This window comes from Lineus longissimus, chromosome 7, assembly GCF_910592395.1.
Source record: "Lineus longissimus chromosome 7, tnLinLong1.2, whole genome shotgun sequence".
Classification (NCBI taxonomy): domain Eukaryota; kingdom Metazoa; phylum Nemertea; class Pilidiophora; order Heteronemertea; family Lineidae; genus Lineus; species Lineus longissimus.
In genome coordinates, this window is record NC_088314.1 from 10968774 (window position 1) to 10985508 (window position 16735).

A 16735-nucleotide genomic window follows, 5' to 3' on the forward strand; every position below is an offset into this window, starting at 1 on the left:
AACCGTGTCACCTTCCGCGAAATGTGTTGCGCTTTCCAAAATAGTGGAAGCAAACATTATCACAAAATTTGTCTGATATTTTTAATGGAATTTTCTATCGAGAGAAAACGTGATATTTTGGCTGGATTATTACTTTTTAGCTCAACCCTCTGAGAGGTGAGCTTTGGTGTGGCGTCCGTCACCCGTCGTCCGTTAGCAGGGCACGTTTCGTAACTACTGGAGCTATTGACTTGAAACTTGGTACACATGTTTCCACATGGAATAACATCTGGGTGATTAAATTTCAGTCCGGTCTGATTTGGCCACCAGGGGCCAAAACTGAAAACATAAAAAGTGTGATATGTCTCTTATTAATGATCCGTTTTCAATAAAAAATATATGGTAGGTACTCCTAGCAAAGATACGTCACATATCATACGGGTTTTTGATTTGACCTACTTTTCAAGGTCACAGAGGTCAAATTGTGAAAATTGGCCATTGGGATGTAACTATGGCACATTTCTAAACTGCAATGACTATTGATCCCAAATTTGGTACACATGTACCCCTTAGTCAGGTGATCTTAGGGACCTAAGTTCGGTCCAATATGATTCACCACATGACCACCAGGGGTCGAAATCCAAAAACCTTAAAAATGTGATTATTCCTTAACTTCTTGCCCGATTGCCACCAATTTGATATCATGGGTACATCTAACCACCATACAGTATGTGACACACAGGTTTTTTAATTTGACCTACTTTTCAAGGTCACAGTGGTCAAATGGCGTAAATTGGCCGTCAGGCTGTAACTATGGCACGTTTCTTAACCACAATTACTATTGATCACAAATTAAGTACACATGTACCCCTTGGTCAAGTGATTTCAGGTACCGAAGTTTGGTGCGATTTGCCATTTGGCCTCCAGGGAGGGGGCCAAATCCAAAATTCTTCAAAATGCTATTATTCCTTAATTACTTGCCCGATTGGCATCAATTTTGCATGATAGGTACATCTAATTCTAACAACCATTCAATGTGTCACCCGGGTCTTTTTTGATTTGACCTACTTTTCAAGGTCACAGAGGTCAAATGTAAGTTGTATATTGGCCATTTTGGGGAAATTGTAATTGCTTGGACCAACTTCAAACGTAACACTACATGACACAATACCATGCTCTTCATCCATCTTTCCTCCACATGAGGTGAGCACAATGGCCCAGGCCATTTCATTTGTAATGATTAAACCGTTTGGGCCAGAGCAATGAGGAGGCCGCAAACTAATACCGCACCGCGGCGCTGCAAGCGCATGACCCGGAAGCTCAACTATTCTGTCATTTTGTCGTCTGCCATGTTTAAATGCATGCATGGTTCAGCATGTCTGCACAGTATTTTATAATGAGTGTATGATGCCAGCTCTACTTTAAAAACATGTATATATGTCATACAGCAAGTACTTCTAGGAACATTTCTTATCTACATCTACCTGTCTTGTTATCACTAAGATTGGGAACCATATTCTTTTAGCTCACCTTAATATCTCTTTGAACATCTACAGCTTTAGAAACAAATCCTACCCCTATGTTTGTCAACCTGTGCAATCCAATTTCAATGTCCTCTTGTATTTGTATTTATTGTATTTTCCACCAGGGCTGAAGCCAAAGCATTATTGGCCCTTGTAAGTATGGAAAAGTCTAACTCAAGCTGGAAAAGTCTAACTCAAGCTACTGATGTTCCTCACTCAGATGGGGTCTTTTACAATTGCTTTTGCGTAGCTAGACACAATGTGCAAGGCACCACGGATGATTATTCCCATGTGGCCTGGGCTGGATTACAACCTGAGACCTGTCACTTGCTACGTGGACATCACAATCACTAGGCTATCAAGGCACTTACCTGTCTAGTCTGGGCATAAGTATGTGGTGCAAATGTATGTATTCACTGCAGTCAAATATTGTTATGGGAATAAATTTCTTACTGTTATGCACTATCTTGATTGTTTACTTGGTATGAAGCATATCCTTCATGGTTGAATTTGATTGAAGTCTCTGTGTAACACTACTGTGACGACTATCTGCCTTAGTCCTTCTTAAGTCGAGCAGTGTGGCAAATAGTGTGCACATTAGAAAGATATGTCAGAGATCCAGAGGGGAAAGTAAAGAGTGGGAACACTTATATTCGGTATGACCATGGTACGCAGGCTGTTTAATGGTACAACAGGAGTTAAAATTTCTCATAATCAACATCAGCAATAGAAAAACCGGAGCAGCAAAAATCTTAAACTAAGTCGTAACTTATTGTTTCAATTAGGTAGGCAAGAAGATGCCAAAGTTCCTCAACCTGGGTTGCACTGTCTGATGTTTCAGTCATGAGTACTAAGTCATCTAGATATGCAATAATTTCCATGATGTTGTGTACCAGTTGAATTTGTAAAGGATAAAGGTGCTTAGTTGACCAGCCATTCATGTTCAGAATATACAAATTTTAGTCTGGCCCAGAAAGAAATTCCCTTCAAATTGTGCTAAGTTTTGCTATATATTCAATGCACAGATCGCTAAGTTGGCCTTCCTGGCCATTAGCAAGAGGTCTTAGAATTATTCTAAGTCCAAGATTCATTCACTGGAAATATGAGGTGGCTACAGAGGGAAAGTGGCTATGCAGAAACACAGTGAACAGTATGTAGGTGTTGGGTGTGACCATCCAGCCTTACTGCTTGAGAGCTGAGGGTTCTACACTGTGGGTACTGTGGGTGCTGAGGTAAGCCGACTTGTGATCCAGACTGATAGAAACTGGCCAGCTCTGGCATTATATGCACCATAATCCAACCTCACAACCAGGAGTCATGTACAACCTGGTTCCTAGACGCAAGGGCCCAACGCGCCGCGTAGCGGCAAAAAAGCGAAGCTGGCGAAACATTTATAACGGGTCACCGTCACTTATTATTGGACTTATAGCGCATTTACGGGGTTGCAACTATTTTGCTTTATAGTGTCACCAGGAAAGAAAAGCATGCGACCTAACGCCGATCTATTTGTATAAAGTGATAATTTGAAGGTATATAGTAGGAAATATCAATAAAATAATCATTCCATGTCGTCTTTTGAGGGCATTTTTGATTGTAAAAAATATATGTGTTCGTCACCGTAGTCTCTGCAATGATAATTTTATCAGAGCAGTCTCGCGCAAGTAGAAGTTCTTTACCTATTAGTTCTTCACTTATTAGTCTCAACGTCTGGCGCAAAGCCAGACGTTTTCCATTACGATTTCACTACGATGTTTGACAAGAAGGAGCAGTGCGCGAGATATGCTAATGAGCAGACTTCCCTCGCTTGAGTTTCTGAAGAATGTTCCATATCGCGCTAAGCTCATCACTGCTGATTATGACAGGCGTGCAACGGTAGGTATTTGCTCCCCAACTTCCACCCTAATACGGTACAATAAGTTACCATTTGATGGGAATGGGACAATGCCCTCACTGTGTATGGAGTCATAGGGATAAGAAGACATTATTCATTAGTGTTGGTACAAGTGATTTTGCCCAAAAAGCATGTGCATTCAAAAAACAAAATATGCAAGGTATCACGTACATGACCATGACGACGTGCAGAAAGTGCACTGGCCAGTGCATACCCTATGGCTATGTACTAGTAAACATGGTAAACATGAACAACATCATTATTCATCGGCAGTTCATTTTACTCCGAGCTTTTCCTGAAACATATAGCCATGATGATTAGGCCTACCATGTACCATGACATGACCAATAACAGCACTAGATCATGTAGATGTCAACAAGTTCACATGAACCGTATAATCCCGCATGGCGCATGTGGGGCATGCGTCTAAACCAAAGCCCCAAAATCACTTGTTTTGGTCTATTTCACTTGTGTTTCCCCCGTCTCCCAGTCCATAATACATTTACAGTTTACAATCCCCGATCATGGCCCAACAAAAGGTCATCGGTTGACTAAAGGAACACAACTGTTCAATGGATTTATAGTTGAATGCGATCAAACTACGTCTTTTCAATCGTGGATTGTAAATTTAACCCCATGGGCCTAGGGAAGGCCCTATAACAATACTTTCGACACAGTTATTATCTCCGCTGCCTCCACCATGTTACACGCAGTGCTCACTGCTGATTTTAAAAAATGCACCACCTAGTCAAAACAGGACATATGTTCTTCTAGGAATAGATCTCTTTCCAATATTTCGTCATTCCACTATCGTCATCACCTCATGATACTTTCATTGACATTACAGGCACACATCCACAGAGCACTCTTCAAATCATCTACACAGTGGTTATCCAACTAGGATTATAAAGGTAATTTCTAAGCCCCGCACAGTGGGTTTCACTCTTGATAAATGGGCACTATTGCTAGCAGCTAGGTAGGCAAGATAAAGTTAGACGAAGTAGCCGATAGGGGTCTCTCACCCCTCAAAGTCCGTCACAACTATTCAAGCTTGTACAAGGAATACATGCAGCGCTGACTCTCACAAGACCCAATGGGAATGTCGCACAGTCATCTGTCAAAAACAAGACCTATGTTGTAGTATGATCTCTTGCAAATATTTAATAATTGCACTATCGTCATCACCTCATCATACTTCATTGACATTGCAGGCACACATTGACATAGACCACTGTTGCAATGAACGACACAGTTGCTATCCAAGTAGCATTATAGAGGTAATTATCATTATCATACCTCATTAGCATGTGAACCAATCGCGTCGCGTCCTTTGCGATCACGGCAAAGCCTCATGGAATAATGTCTTTCACCGTTGAATAATTTTTCATATTCCATGCCTACAACTTCAATTTCTTCATATTCCATGGCTAGAAGTTCAATACTAATATAATATCCAAGATAAAGTTACAAGAAGTAGTCAATAGGGGTCTCTCACCTCTCACTGTATGTCCACACTATTCACGCTTGTACGAGGAATACATTCAATGCTGAATCTAACAACACCCAGTGCCCTTACTCTGTATATTATAGTCACTGGAAGATGGCCCATTTCACTCCTTGCTTCTACTTCACCTATAGTCTCATTGCATACGCCTCAGTTCTATGATATCACATTCACTTTCAGCTGTCATGCAACGCAACAACTGTGCTATCTGCCATCGCACATCAACGAAGAAGTGCAGCCGCCCACATTCCACCTCACATCTGTCCGACCAGCTGCAATCCTCGAGGACGCCCCACTGTACCACGATTTCACTACGATGTTTGACAAGAAGGAGCAGTGCGCGAGATAGGCTAATGAGCAGACTTCCCTCGCTTGAGTTTCGGAAGAATGTTCCATATCGCGCTAAGCTGACCACTGCTGACCATGACAGGCGTGCATTGGACTGGTACAGGTTGGAACTGAACATTGAATATGCTGGTGGTGACGCTTTCTGATGAGAAGTTGGTCGTGACTGATGCAGTATTGTTGGACTTGTCCACAGCATCGTTCAATCATTGCTCTCTGAGCTGCCTTGATTCTGTACTTACCCAAATACTAAGACCAAATGCCTGTTGACTGTGCTTTAAGAGAGACTGGCGCCATGCCTAGAGATATGACTGACCCCTATTGGCAAATTTGTATGACTTTATCTTGCCTACCTAGCTGCTGCCTATAGTCTCCCTTTAACTGCGGAACACTTCAAAGTCGATAAAATGCCATGTTCCACCTTTTAATGTGTTCAGACCGCCATTTTCAAAATAATCAAGTCAGGACACTGCCTTCTAGTCTCATAATAAATTTTGCTTTCCTCAATAATAACATTTCTTCTTCTTCAATGCTTTCATCATTCCAAACTTCTCCTCCTCTGACTTTTACAGGGGTACAGTCATGGCAATCACAACCCAAATACTGAGACCAAATGCCTGTTGACTGTGCTTTAAGAGAGACTGGCGCCATGCCTAGTCTCTCTTAAAGCACAGTCAACAGACACCAACCCCCTCAGACTCAGAAACCACAAACGCCCAACCCTTCCTGCTACCTTAATACTTCTGGATCTATAATAAACATGAGATGCATAAGGTAGACATGTTAGCAGCTTATCAGAATCATGTAAAGATCATGCAGCCAGGGTCAAGGTGATAAAGTTGTAAGGCTCCAATATTCAAAATAAAGTAGTATAGGCTATCTACACACAGACTGGCCATTAAATTGAAAACTGCTGCTTAAGTAACCATCCTACCCCTATGTTTGTCAACATGTGCAATTCAATTTCAATGTCCTCTTGTATCAAATTGAAAACTGCTGTTTAATAAATAACCATCAAAATATCACCAAAAGGTAAAGCAATAATAAAGGAACTTACTCAAGATCCTTGCTTACACTTAAAACAATAAAACAGTATTATTCGATAAAGGTTGGACTGAAGCAGTCTTTCATCACAGTTGCACCTTTTTACATAAAAAATCGTGACCTGTGAACTATTTCAAAATCTACGCATATGTAGAAACTATACATGGTCGAAAATTACAGAGAGTGAAAATAACTTTAATGATCTGAGTAGATAGGGAAGATTCAACTGGTGACTTGGGTTCAGTTAAGATTTTGAAAGTCTTCCCTAGTCCAATCAGCCTTTCAATGTGCACGCGTTTGCTAGCAATCTTTCTATCTCTAGCCACTGTCTTAGAGGAAAGTCTGTTCTTCTTCTTGAAGAAAGTTGGAATGTTCATTTGGATTTGATAAGGAAGGAAAATGTCATCTACTTTGAACTCTTTATCAGCCATAATTTGATCACCTGGATCACACATCTTCACCATATTAGATCTTTCAATGATTTGGCGGTCACTGGTAGCCCCACCATATGCAGGGGACACATATGTAACTAAGCCCCCTGGACTGCCACCAACCACAGTCTTGACCGTATTTCGATTTTTATAGGTCGAGAAGGTTGCCTGTTGGGAAACAGCTGTGCCTGGCCTCTGTATTCGGCATTCAACGCCATCTAGAATCACACGGGTTTTGGGAAACTTTGCCTTAAAGTCAGATGGAGTGTAAAACTGCACTACTTCCCAGGCATGTTGGTGATCCTATTTTTAGCTCAGCTGACAAAGTCAGCGGAGCTAGTCAAATAGCTATTCGATTGGTGTCCGTCCTTCCTTCCATCCATCCTGCCATCCTTCCATCTAGCCATCTGTAGACAAAGTTGGGCATTTTGTAATCATACAACCGAGGCACTTCAAATCTAGTCTTGCTTATAATCACCGCAGAAAATGTTGCTTACGGAAAACAAATTGGGCGATTCGACTCAAATTCAGCTCCCCAGGGGGCAAAATGAGTAAATGAAAAAAAAATTTTTTGACGCTCTATTCCAGCAGATAAAAGCTTGAAATAAAGTTGAAAAGGTCCCCATGATACAGAAGTTTTGATATAAAATAGATTAGTGTCGATTTATATCACCAGTTGGCGGTAGTGAGCAAAACTATTGTTTGACCCCGGATGATTCCGCTTTAAATTTCCCGCCGCGAACTGACATGAAAACCTCGAACCAGGGAATACCGGACTGCTGGTATTGCCAGTGCATCCACTGTATGAACAGCTCGTCTGGGGTAAATTGACGAGGCGGCTCGACCCTCCACTGGGCGGTCGAGGTTACCTGGAGTACAGTAACTATCATCAAGAAAATGGCGGTGACCTTTTTATTTCCACCGGAGCGATGATTTTGTAAGTGACAAATCTTCTTATTTAAGCCTTTACGGAAATGTATTTTGGTACGAAACTTCACAAGTTTATAGAAAAGATCAACGAGAATGTGTTCAAATGCCCTCATAACGATGAGTTCAACGGAATTTGGTCAAAACAACCTTCGAATGGAGTCAACTTTCTTTGCGAAATTGAAGCGACAACCTCATTATTTATCGTAATTTATGCAGATCTGAGTCCAGCTGATGGGTGATGTTCTGATTTGTGTTCAAACTATTGGAAACTTCGGAAATTAGTTCTATTAGTTCTACTATTCTGCAGGAGTATATTATAGCCATTGATGTTGACAGCTAAAAGCACGAAAACTTTGTTTATTTATCAAACTGTATCGAGTGTTATCGAATCGAATGGATGTGTCGATCGTCGGGGCGGATTGATATGTGGTTGTGCGTCCAAGGCGATTAGGTCATTCAGTTAGTTTGAGAAAGATCATGATGATGAAGATGCGTGTTGTGTTATCATAACCGGAAAATAATTTAGAGTTATTAGTGGTGTTGTCATTGCCATTTTTTGCATGGAATGATAGTTCGAGAGCTCTCATCGACGTATTCAGCATTGACGGAAAGTAGGTCCGGATTTGGCAACACGCCAGCTGTCTCACATGTTCCTCCTGGAGTCACCAAGGTGCTACAGCCAACACTGTACAATCACTTTCCATTTTGACGTCTTGTAATAATCTTTGCCAAATCAGTGATTCCTTTATAATTTACTCCATGATTGCAATCAGCCTTTGTTAAATTCCAATCACCTGCAGGTCAGGTCAATCTTTTACCAATAAAGTTAATTTTCTTAAGCACCTCTTTATCTTACTTCTTCACATACAGGGCATCCCAAACACTTTGCTAAATCCACTAACCCCCCCCCCCCATTTCAGGTTGGTTTTGCACCCGACCCAAGCTCAACGGTACAATGATCATGTAAGTTTCCAAATACCTTTTCAGGACATACTAGTATGAGGACATCAATTTTGATACCAGAAGGAAAACCAATCCTGTCCGTGTGTCACTGTGACATAGATCCTGGCTCTATTGGAAATGTCGCACTCGCACTGCATTACTTCATGTGATGTCATTTACATCTTTCACAGTTGACAAATTGAAGCATCCATGGTTATTGTAACTATATAGTCCTTGCCAAATCTATCTAAAAGTATCAGTAAAACTGCTAAACTATGAATTGTATCTGCTTACTCAGCTGAGTGCCAGGCCCTTGGGCCTCTTGTCATTACTAATTCCTACTTTTTTACAATTTTTCCTAAATTCCTACTTATTCCTTATTTTTGACCAATTTCTGATGAAATTCCTAATAAATCCTTATTTTCTTGTATTTCCGATGAACTGCGCGGGCAATGGTGTCGTCGATGAAGCACTTGACATGGATTCTGCTGCTAGATCACCTCTGTTGCGCAGACTCGCTGGCATAACCATGAACGAAGTCCATCAAAGTGTAGTCTCCTAAAGTTTCAGAAATCTACATTAAGATGGTGGGTGCCTGCGAACCTCGCTCTTTGGTCACTAAATCAAGTTATGCTCAATCCATGTCAAGTTCAAGTTTGACACCCTTCACCGGCCATGTCATGAGCTTTTGATCTGACCTGAGTTAAGTTGAGTAAGTAAAATGTTTGTGAAAAATAAAAAGGTAAGAAAACTCCTAAATTCCATTGCGAGGACATTATTTAAAATACAACCACTTTAATAGAATTTCCTACTTTTCTCCTTATTTTGAAGCTGAAGTTCCTAATAAAATCCTATTTTTGAAAAATTAAATTCCTACTTTTTATCCGACTATGGCCCAGAGAGTGGCCAACATGCCTGACTTCCTTCACAGGCCAAAAATTAAGTTATTCCCATTGGCAATTCATAAAGTTAACCCATGTCACAAAACGTTTGTCACCTGCTTCTCACTAATAGAAAACATAAATGCTAACTCCTGGTGAGTGATGTGCCTCCTAAGTTTCATGAGAGTCATGAACAACTGATCCTCAATGCTCATAGAGGGTTGTACTCCACTGTAATACTGGAGGCAGTATACAGCAGGACCAAGGGAATGTAGTACAAGTTGAAATTTCGCATATGTCTCCATTCCAGTGTAATAATGAAGCATATTCTGCTGACAAGGATTTCTTGCACAGAACTTCTCTTTCATCCCAACTTGCACACCTATGTCTGCTGATTTTCTTTCATCCTGGACATCCTTTTCCTGAACAGCTGAAATATAAAAATGTTTTGATTAAAATAGCTGATGTCATGTATGTACCGTAGCGTCGTGCTTGGAAGGCTTCAAAAACAAAAACTATTGTCTATAGTCATGATAGTATAAGAATAATTATTTGGCGCCTGATATCATCGACAAATCAAATCTTAAAAATCAACTCAAGCCTGAAGCTGAAGTGAAAATTAAACCACGCAGTATACACACTGACAAAACATACCTCCACAGTTTTCACAGGGCATTTCCAAGACAATGTCGGCCTCAAATGCCCCAACATCGATACAAGCAGCCTCTCGTTCCTTTTCTAGCTCAGTCTATTCGTTTTCTTTTGTTCATGCACCTTTCAACCAGTTCAGCTCTGGAGCTATAAGTGGGATCAGTTGTTGTAGTCCAACTGAATATGCTTGGAACTGCATCATCTTTCAATAACATCTTCATTGGTTTATCACCTGAAATGTCAACAACATTTGCTATAATAAATTACTAATCAATAGTTCAAACAAACAGTCTGTGGCATCTCCCATTCACAAGGCCCTAAACAATGCATGCATCTAGTTATTAGCCCTTCACTTTCATATGGTTTGTGTGTTTGTTATTTTGGGAAACAGGACCTGCATTTCATGGTGGTATCTATGCATAGGCCTACAAAAGATTTAACTCTAGGCCTGATTATGATAATGATGATAATGACTTGAATGGAATGACACAGAACAAAATGATTGAGGATGAAACTGAGACATCATTCATGTCATTAATGTTTTGTTGCACTGTGTAGGTGCATAGCTTGTGTTCATTGCACTCTGTTTGTGTGTACATTGATTTGACTTCTCGGCACGTACGTGAGCTCCGAAATTTTTACAGAACCAGAACATGAATTCAAAGAATAACCGGATCAGAATTTCAAAAAGAATGTCATCTTCACATGGAATCAGTAGGCCTAGGCCTACAATCAATCGACTCACCGTAGTAGGTTTCTGTTTTGTAATCTGAAGCAGTGAAATGTTTGCGGCACATGCGAGCAAAGGGCTCCAGCTCCCACAACGTATACGTCCCAGGTTTCTCCCGTTTACCACACTTAATCGCAACAACCTATTTCCGTGATAGCTCTGCATCATTGGGAAACTTATGTCCACCTTCCGTCAGACATCCAGCGACTGAACAATGCGGCATTTCGGCAATTTAAATGAAATTTGGTACACACAGCATGGCTGCACGACATGCACGCTGTGTCGTCTGCCAACATGTAGAACAGCACTTCCGGGTCATGCGCTGCGCGCGCCATCTATTAACCAAGTTTGTTACGCGGCTACCTCATTATGGAAGCATTCTAAACTGTGGAATCAGAATGGTCAATGATAGCTAAGAGATTTCTTTTCCAGGCCATTGATATTCCAAACGAGCGAGCACATCTCAGAGAGTCCAGCCCTTGGTGATGTTATTCCATATAGCTGTGTCATACACTTCTTATTCACACGAGCACCTCCTGAACTCAAGTCTCCACATCAGGTAATTCCATGTCCGAACAAAACGTTCCCTTACCAAAATGCCCTAAGTGGTGTTGGTCATCTCTTTCAAAAATCTTGTAATACTCATGTGTACTGAGGTTTTCTTTAATTACGGATTAGGCTTGCTGTTTCAGCTAAAGATCGAGTTACAGAGTTACAGTTCTTTTTGTGTTCTTAGTTGCAAATTTCCCTTTACTTTCCATCAGTACTTTACAGGTCTTTTGCCAAACTTTCTACCTTTTTAGCTCACCTCTTAGCAGAGGTGAGCTTATCCCATACCGTAGCGTCCGTCGTCCGTCGTCGTCGTCGTCGTCGTCGTCATCCGTCGTCCCTTAGCAGGGCACGTTTCGTAACTGTTAGAGCTATTGAGTTGAAACTTGGTACACATGTACCCTTATGTAATGACACCTTGGAGACTAAGTTTCAATCCGATTCGTTTCATGATTTGGCCACCAGGGGGCCAAACGTTAAAAGTGAAAATATGCAATATCTCCCTTAATAGTAGTCAGGAAATTTAAAAAAAAAAAGATGGTAGGTACTTCTAGCAAAGGTGCATCATATATCCTCCGGGTTTTTGATTTGACCTCCTTTTCAAGGTCACAGAGGTCAAATGGTGTAAATTGGCCGTTAGGATGTAACGATGGCACGTTTCTAAACTGCAATGACTATTGATACCAAATTTGGTACACATTTACCCCTTAGTCAGGTGATCTAAGGGACCAAAGTTTGGTCCAATATGATTCACCACTTGACCACCAGGGGGCAAAATCTAAAAACCTTAAAAATGTGATTATTCCTTAACTTCTTGCCCGATTGCACCAATTTGATATCATGGGTACATCTAACCACCATACAGTATATGTCACACAGGTTTTTAATTTGACCTTCTTGTCAAGGTCACAGAGGTCAAATGGCATAAATTCGCCGTCAGGCCGTAACTATGGCACGTTTCTTAACTGCAATGACTATTGATCACAAATTAAGTACACATGTACCCCTTGGTCTGGTGATCTCAGGTACCGAAGTTTGGTGCGATCTGATTTGCCGTTTGGCCTCCAGGGAGGGGGCCAAATCCTAAATTCTTCAAAATGCCATTATACCTAGTAATGACTTGCCCGATTGGCACCAATTTTATATCATAGGTACATCTAATTCTAACAACTATTCAATGTGTCACCCGGGTCTTCTTTGATTTGACCTACTTTTCAAGGTCACAGAGGTCGAATGTACTGTAAATTGGCCATTTTGGGGAAATTGTAATTGCTTGGACCTACATCAAACCTAACACTACATGACACAATACCATGCTCTTTATCCATCTTTCCTCCACATGAGGTGAGCACAATGGCCCTGGCCATTTCATTTTTCTTTGAATCATGAGAAAGGGGAAAATGCATCTGTTAAAACCAACACTTTTGTAAAAATATATCTGACAAATGTGAAAGATAAAGAAAAAGAAACATTTTGGCAAAAGCAAGCATTATTTTGGATGGTAATTAGTTAGTTGATGGCAAATAGTTAATTGGAGATAATCTAAACTGATGACATTTTGGCAAGTGGATATTCTGACTCATAACCAGTTTTTCATTGGGTAAAATCCTAGCCATTGCTCTGTCTTGTGTTCTGGAGCATCTGAGGGGGGGGACTAAAAATTACTAGGCGTCCATTCACCACTCACAGCAGCCGTCAATTTTGACATTGTGGACACTCTAGACCCTTGGCCGGTGAAAATATTTCGATGAAACTTCAGGTATGTGTGTCAGTAACTTATATACTCTGTTTCCTCACGTATACTGTCTTTGGGTGCCATATTTAAGGGGCCCGAAGGGATGAATACCTCACATACCTAATACACAGGTTAGGCCTAGTGGTTCGGACTGATTGGCTCAGATCGTGGCGCAGACCTATGACCAGAGACACCCACAACTTGCAGTCCACTACCATTGGTCAATGGGATTTTAAATGGATTGAATGGGTTGTATTACCAGACAATCGTGTTTGGTCTTTATTCATGGCGTGACAATGGACAATGCCCATTCATCAACTGGGCAGAGAAAAACCGCCCCGCATGTGGTGAACCCTATTGCGTACCCCACCCAATGTGTCTACGCTGTGATCACTTGTAGTAATATAGGTTTTCCTGTTTGGCGCTCCATGGAATGCCATAGCATAACACGATCACCGGCATGCACGTACACGAAAAAGCGGCATTGAAAATGTTATCATATGAATCTATCTACTACGGCGATGATATTTCTTGTAGTTGGGAAATCCCTAACCACTATCAGTTCGGTAAAGTTCGGTAACACACATTCCAATCACGACACAATTCTATCGTTTAACTGATGTACAACCGGTACAATGTTCATCGCCACCATCGTCTTGCAGGCTGCACAATCGAGTCAGGGAAAATCTGAATTTCGGTCTGATCTGATCCTTGACTTGGCCACCTGGGGGCCAAAACTAAAAAAGGTAAAAAGTGCAATATCTCGCTTAACAGTGACTTTGTTTTCAATTTTATTTTTATGGTAGGTATTCAGAGCAAGGATACTTCAGGGTTTTTGATTTGACCCAATTTTCAAGGTCACAGAGGTCAAATGGTGTGAATTGGCCGTTTGTGTGTAACTATGGTAGTTTCTTAACCACTAAAGCTTTGAACTTTAAACATGGTACACACGACCCCCTAGGTCAGATGACCTGTGACACTGATTTTTGGTCCGGTCTGATTCTTAACTTGGCCACCAGGAGGCCAAAACCAAAAATTTGAATAGTGCCATGTCTCGCTTATTACTGATTGGTTTTTGGTAAAAGTTTTATGGTAGATACTCTCAGCAAGGATACATCACATATGATTTTGATTTGACGTACTTGTCAAGGTCACAGAAGTAAAATGGCGTAAATTGGCCATTTGAGCGAAACTGTGGCACGTTTCTTAACCCCTAAGGCTATGACTTTGAGACTTTGTACAAAAGACCCCCTAGGTCAGGTGACCTCTGAGCCTGAATTTCAGCCCGGTCTGTTTCTCGACTTGGCCATCAGAGGGCCAAAAGTGAAAACCTAGAAAGTGTGATATCTGGTTTATTAGTTATTCGTTTTCATTAAAACCTGTATGGTAGGTTCTCCTAGCAAGGATACATCACATATCACATGAGTTTTTGATTTGACCTGCTTTTCAAGGTCACAGAGGTCAAATGGCGTAAATTGTTCGTTTGAGTGTAACTATGGCACGTTTCTTAACCACTAAAGCTATGAATTTGGTACACATGACTCCCTACGTCATGTAACCTCGGACACTGAATTTCGATCTGATCTGGTACTCAACTTGGCCACCAGGAGGCCTTAACTAAAATAGGTAAAAAGTGCAATATCTCCTTTATTAGTGACTTGTTTTTGATGATATTCTTATGGTACTTACTCCAAGCAATGATACATCACATGTCATAACGTTTTCAGTTTGGCCTATATACTATACATGTACAATGTTTCTTAAAACCAGGATGAATTCCAAAGCACAAAATATCTATACAGTTAGCACAATGGCCCCTGGCCGTTTCATTTTCAATTATATTTTATGGTAGGTACTCCAAGCAAGGATATGTCACATGTCATACCAACTTTGGTTTGACCTTTGTACTATACATGTAGCACGTTTCTTAACCCTTCGAAGCCTGGGTTCTCTAGAGGTACCCACCTCCATACCCTGGGTTCCTGGGGTATTGAGAGGGTATTTGAAAATAATCTAGAATAAAAACTATAAGAGAAAAACCTTCCAAGTAAAGTTTGTGATGTTCCTTTATCTATTAAAAAAGAGTCCTGAATGAAAAAAGATGCCCCCATTTCTTTAAAACGAGGCGAAAATGCGAGTGGTGCCAATTTTTTTACATTTTTACCGAAATCGGCTCTTTCCCAGCCCTGGGCACCCTTATAAAAAGATTGTCAGCTTGACTGGCGTCAGAAACACGCTGAGTGATGGGAGAGACATCCCGTGGTAGGTGGCTGAACTAAATACTAGTTCAATAACTGATAGCAATGGACCTAACTGTTTGGTACCAAACCGGCCGCTCGGGTATTTGTGCCTCTTGTCAGCAGCACAGAAACGAGCCGCTCGGGTTCTAGGGGTTAACCAGGATAAATTCCAGCCCAATGGCTCCTGGTCATTTCGTTCGTCTCTCCCCGTCACCCCTAGACGGTGCTACGAAATTAAGTCACTGGATCATACAGTGTGTTCCTAAAAAACGATGCACAAATTTGGGCACTTTCCCTAAAAAAACTATTGGGAATTTCTTGATGAAACTTCATAGATGTGTTAAGTAGGTGAATATCTCAAATAAGATCTTTGATAGATCTCATGTCATTTCAACGTTGGACGCCAAGGGGCCATTGTTAAAGACTTAAAATATTGCATGACACTCTGCATTGCTTTCATCCTCAACGACTTGTGTGCATCTGGTGTACTTGAATATTGATCTTTTCCCCGAGTTCAATATCAAGACAAATGCAATTGAATTCCACTCTTATAACCAAGATTCAGTTATTTGTATTCAATTATTTGAGTTTGATTCCAGGCAGCTAACTGGTCAATCAGTCGCTACTCGCAATGGTTAGAAGATCACAGCTCAGAAAAGGATAGGCTGACGTTGATAAAGTAAGTTGTCATTTCATGATCAGGGCTGAATTATAGTATTTGAACAATATTTTTTGGACCATACATTTCTTTATATCAGTGAGATGCAGGGCTTGACACTAGCAGAGGCCACACAGGCAATACCTCCATGTTAGCCTCACTACCCCAAAATTTCTGAATTGGCAAAAGTGGCTTATCTGACTTACTGGGTTTCAGTGGTGCCATCTGATGTTACACTGTTAACAAGACAATTCAGATGTCTAAGTCCATTCCTTTTCATCAGTAAACATAGAATTTCACTTTCTCCAAATTCATCGGTAAACTTAGCATGTCACTCTTTTCCAATTCAGCAGTAAAGTTGGCATTTCACACGTTCGAATGTCCAGAATGCATTTCAGACAAACCGATGGCAGCATTTTGTTATGCAAGCTCTTTGCAACAAGGCTCTGTGCCCCATTTTGTGTAGGTTTTGCTGCAACCTCAGATTTCTAAATGTTGAGACCTGCTGTGATAAAGAGATTCATTGCAAAACACTATGCATCCATCCAGTTTTGATATATTGATAATAATATTGTTGAACTTTGAGATTTATTGAAATACGACAGAAGATTATGACTATGTTGGTGACACGATAAACACCATGTAGCTCTGTGATGATTGCCTTTCGCAATTCATGTCTGCATGGCAGCAGAAGTTTACCAG

General features: G+C 40.9%; 1 protein-coding gene across 1 annotated transcript in view; it reads left to right on the forward strand.

The window, feature by feature from the left end:
• Nucleotides 1-16735, forward strand: part of LOC135491736 (conserved oligomeric Golgi complex subunit 5-like) — a 123946-nt gene that overhangs the window by 90905 nt on the left and 16306 nt on the right. Inside the window, exons 16-17 of the mRNA XM_064777838.1 lie at nucleotides 11284-11410; nucleotides 15975-16054. Coding sequence (XP_064633908.1) covers nucleotides 11284-11410; nucleotides 15975-16054 — 207 coding nt within the window. The remainder of the gene's footprint in view (nucleotides 1-11283; nucleotides 11411-15974; nucleotides 16055-16735) is intronic.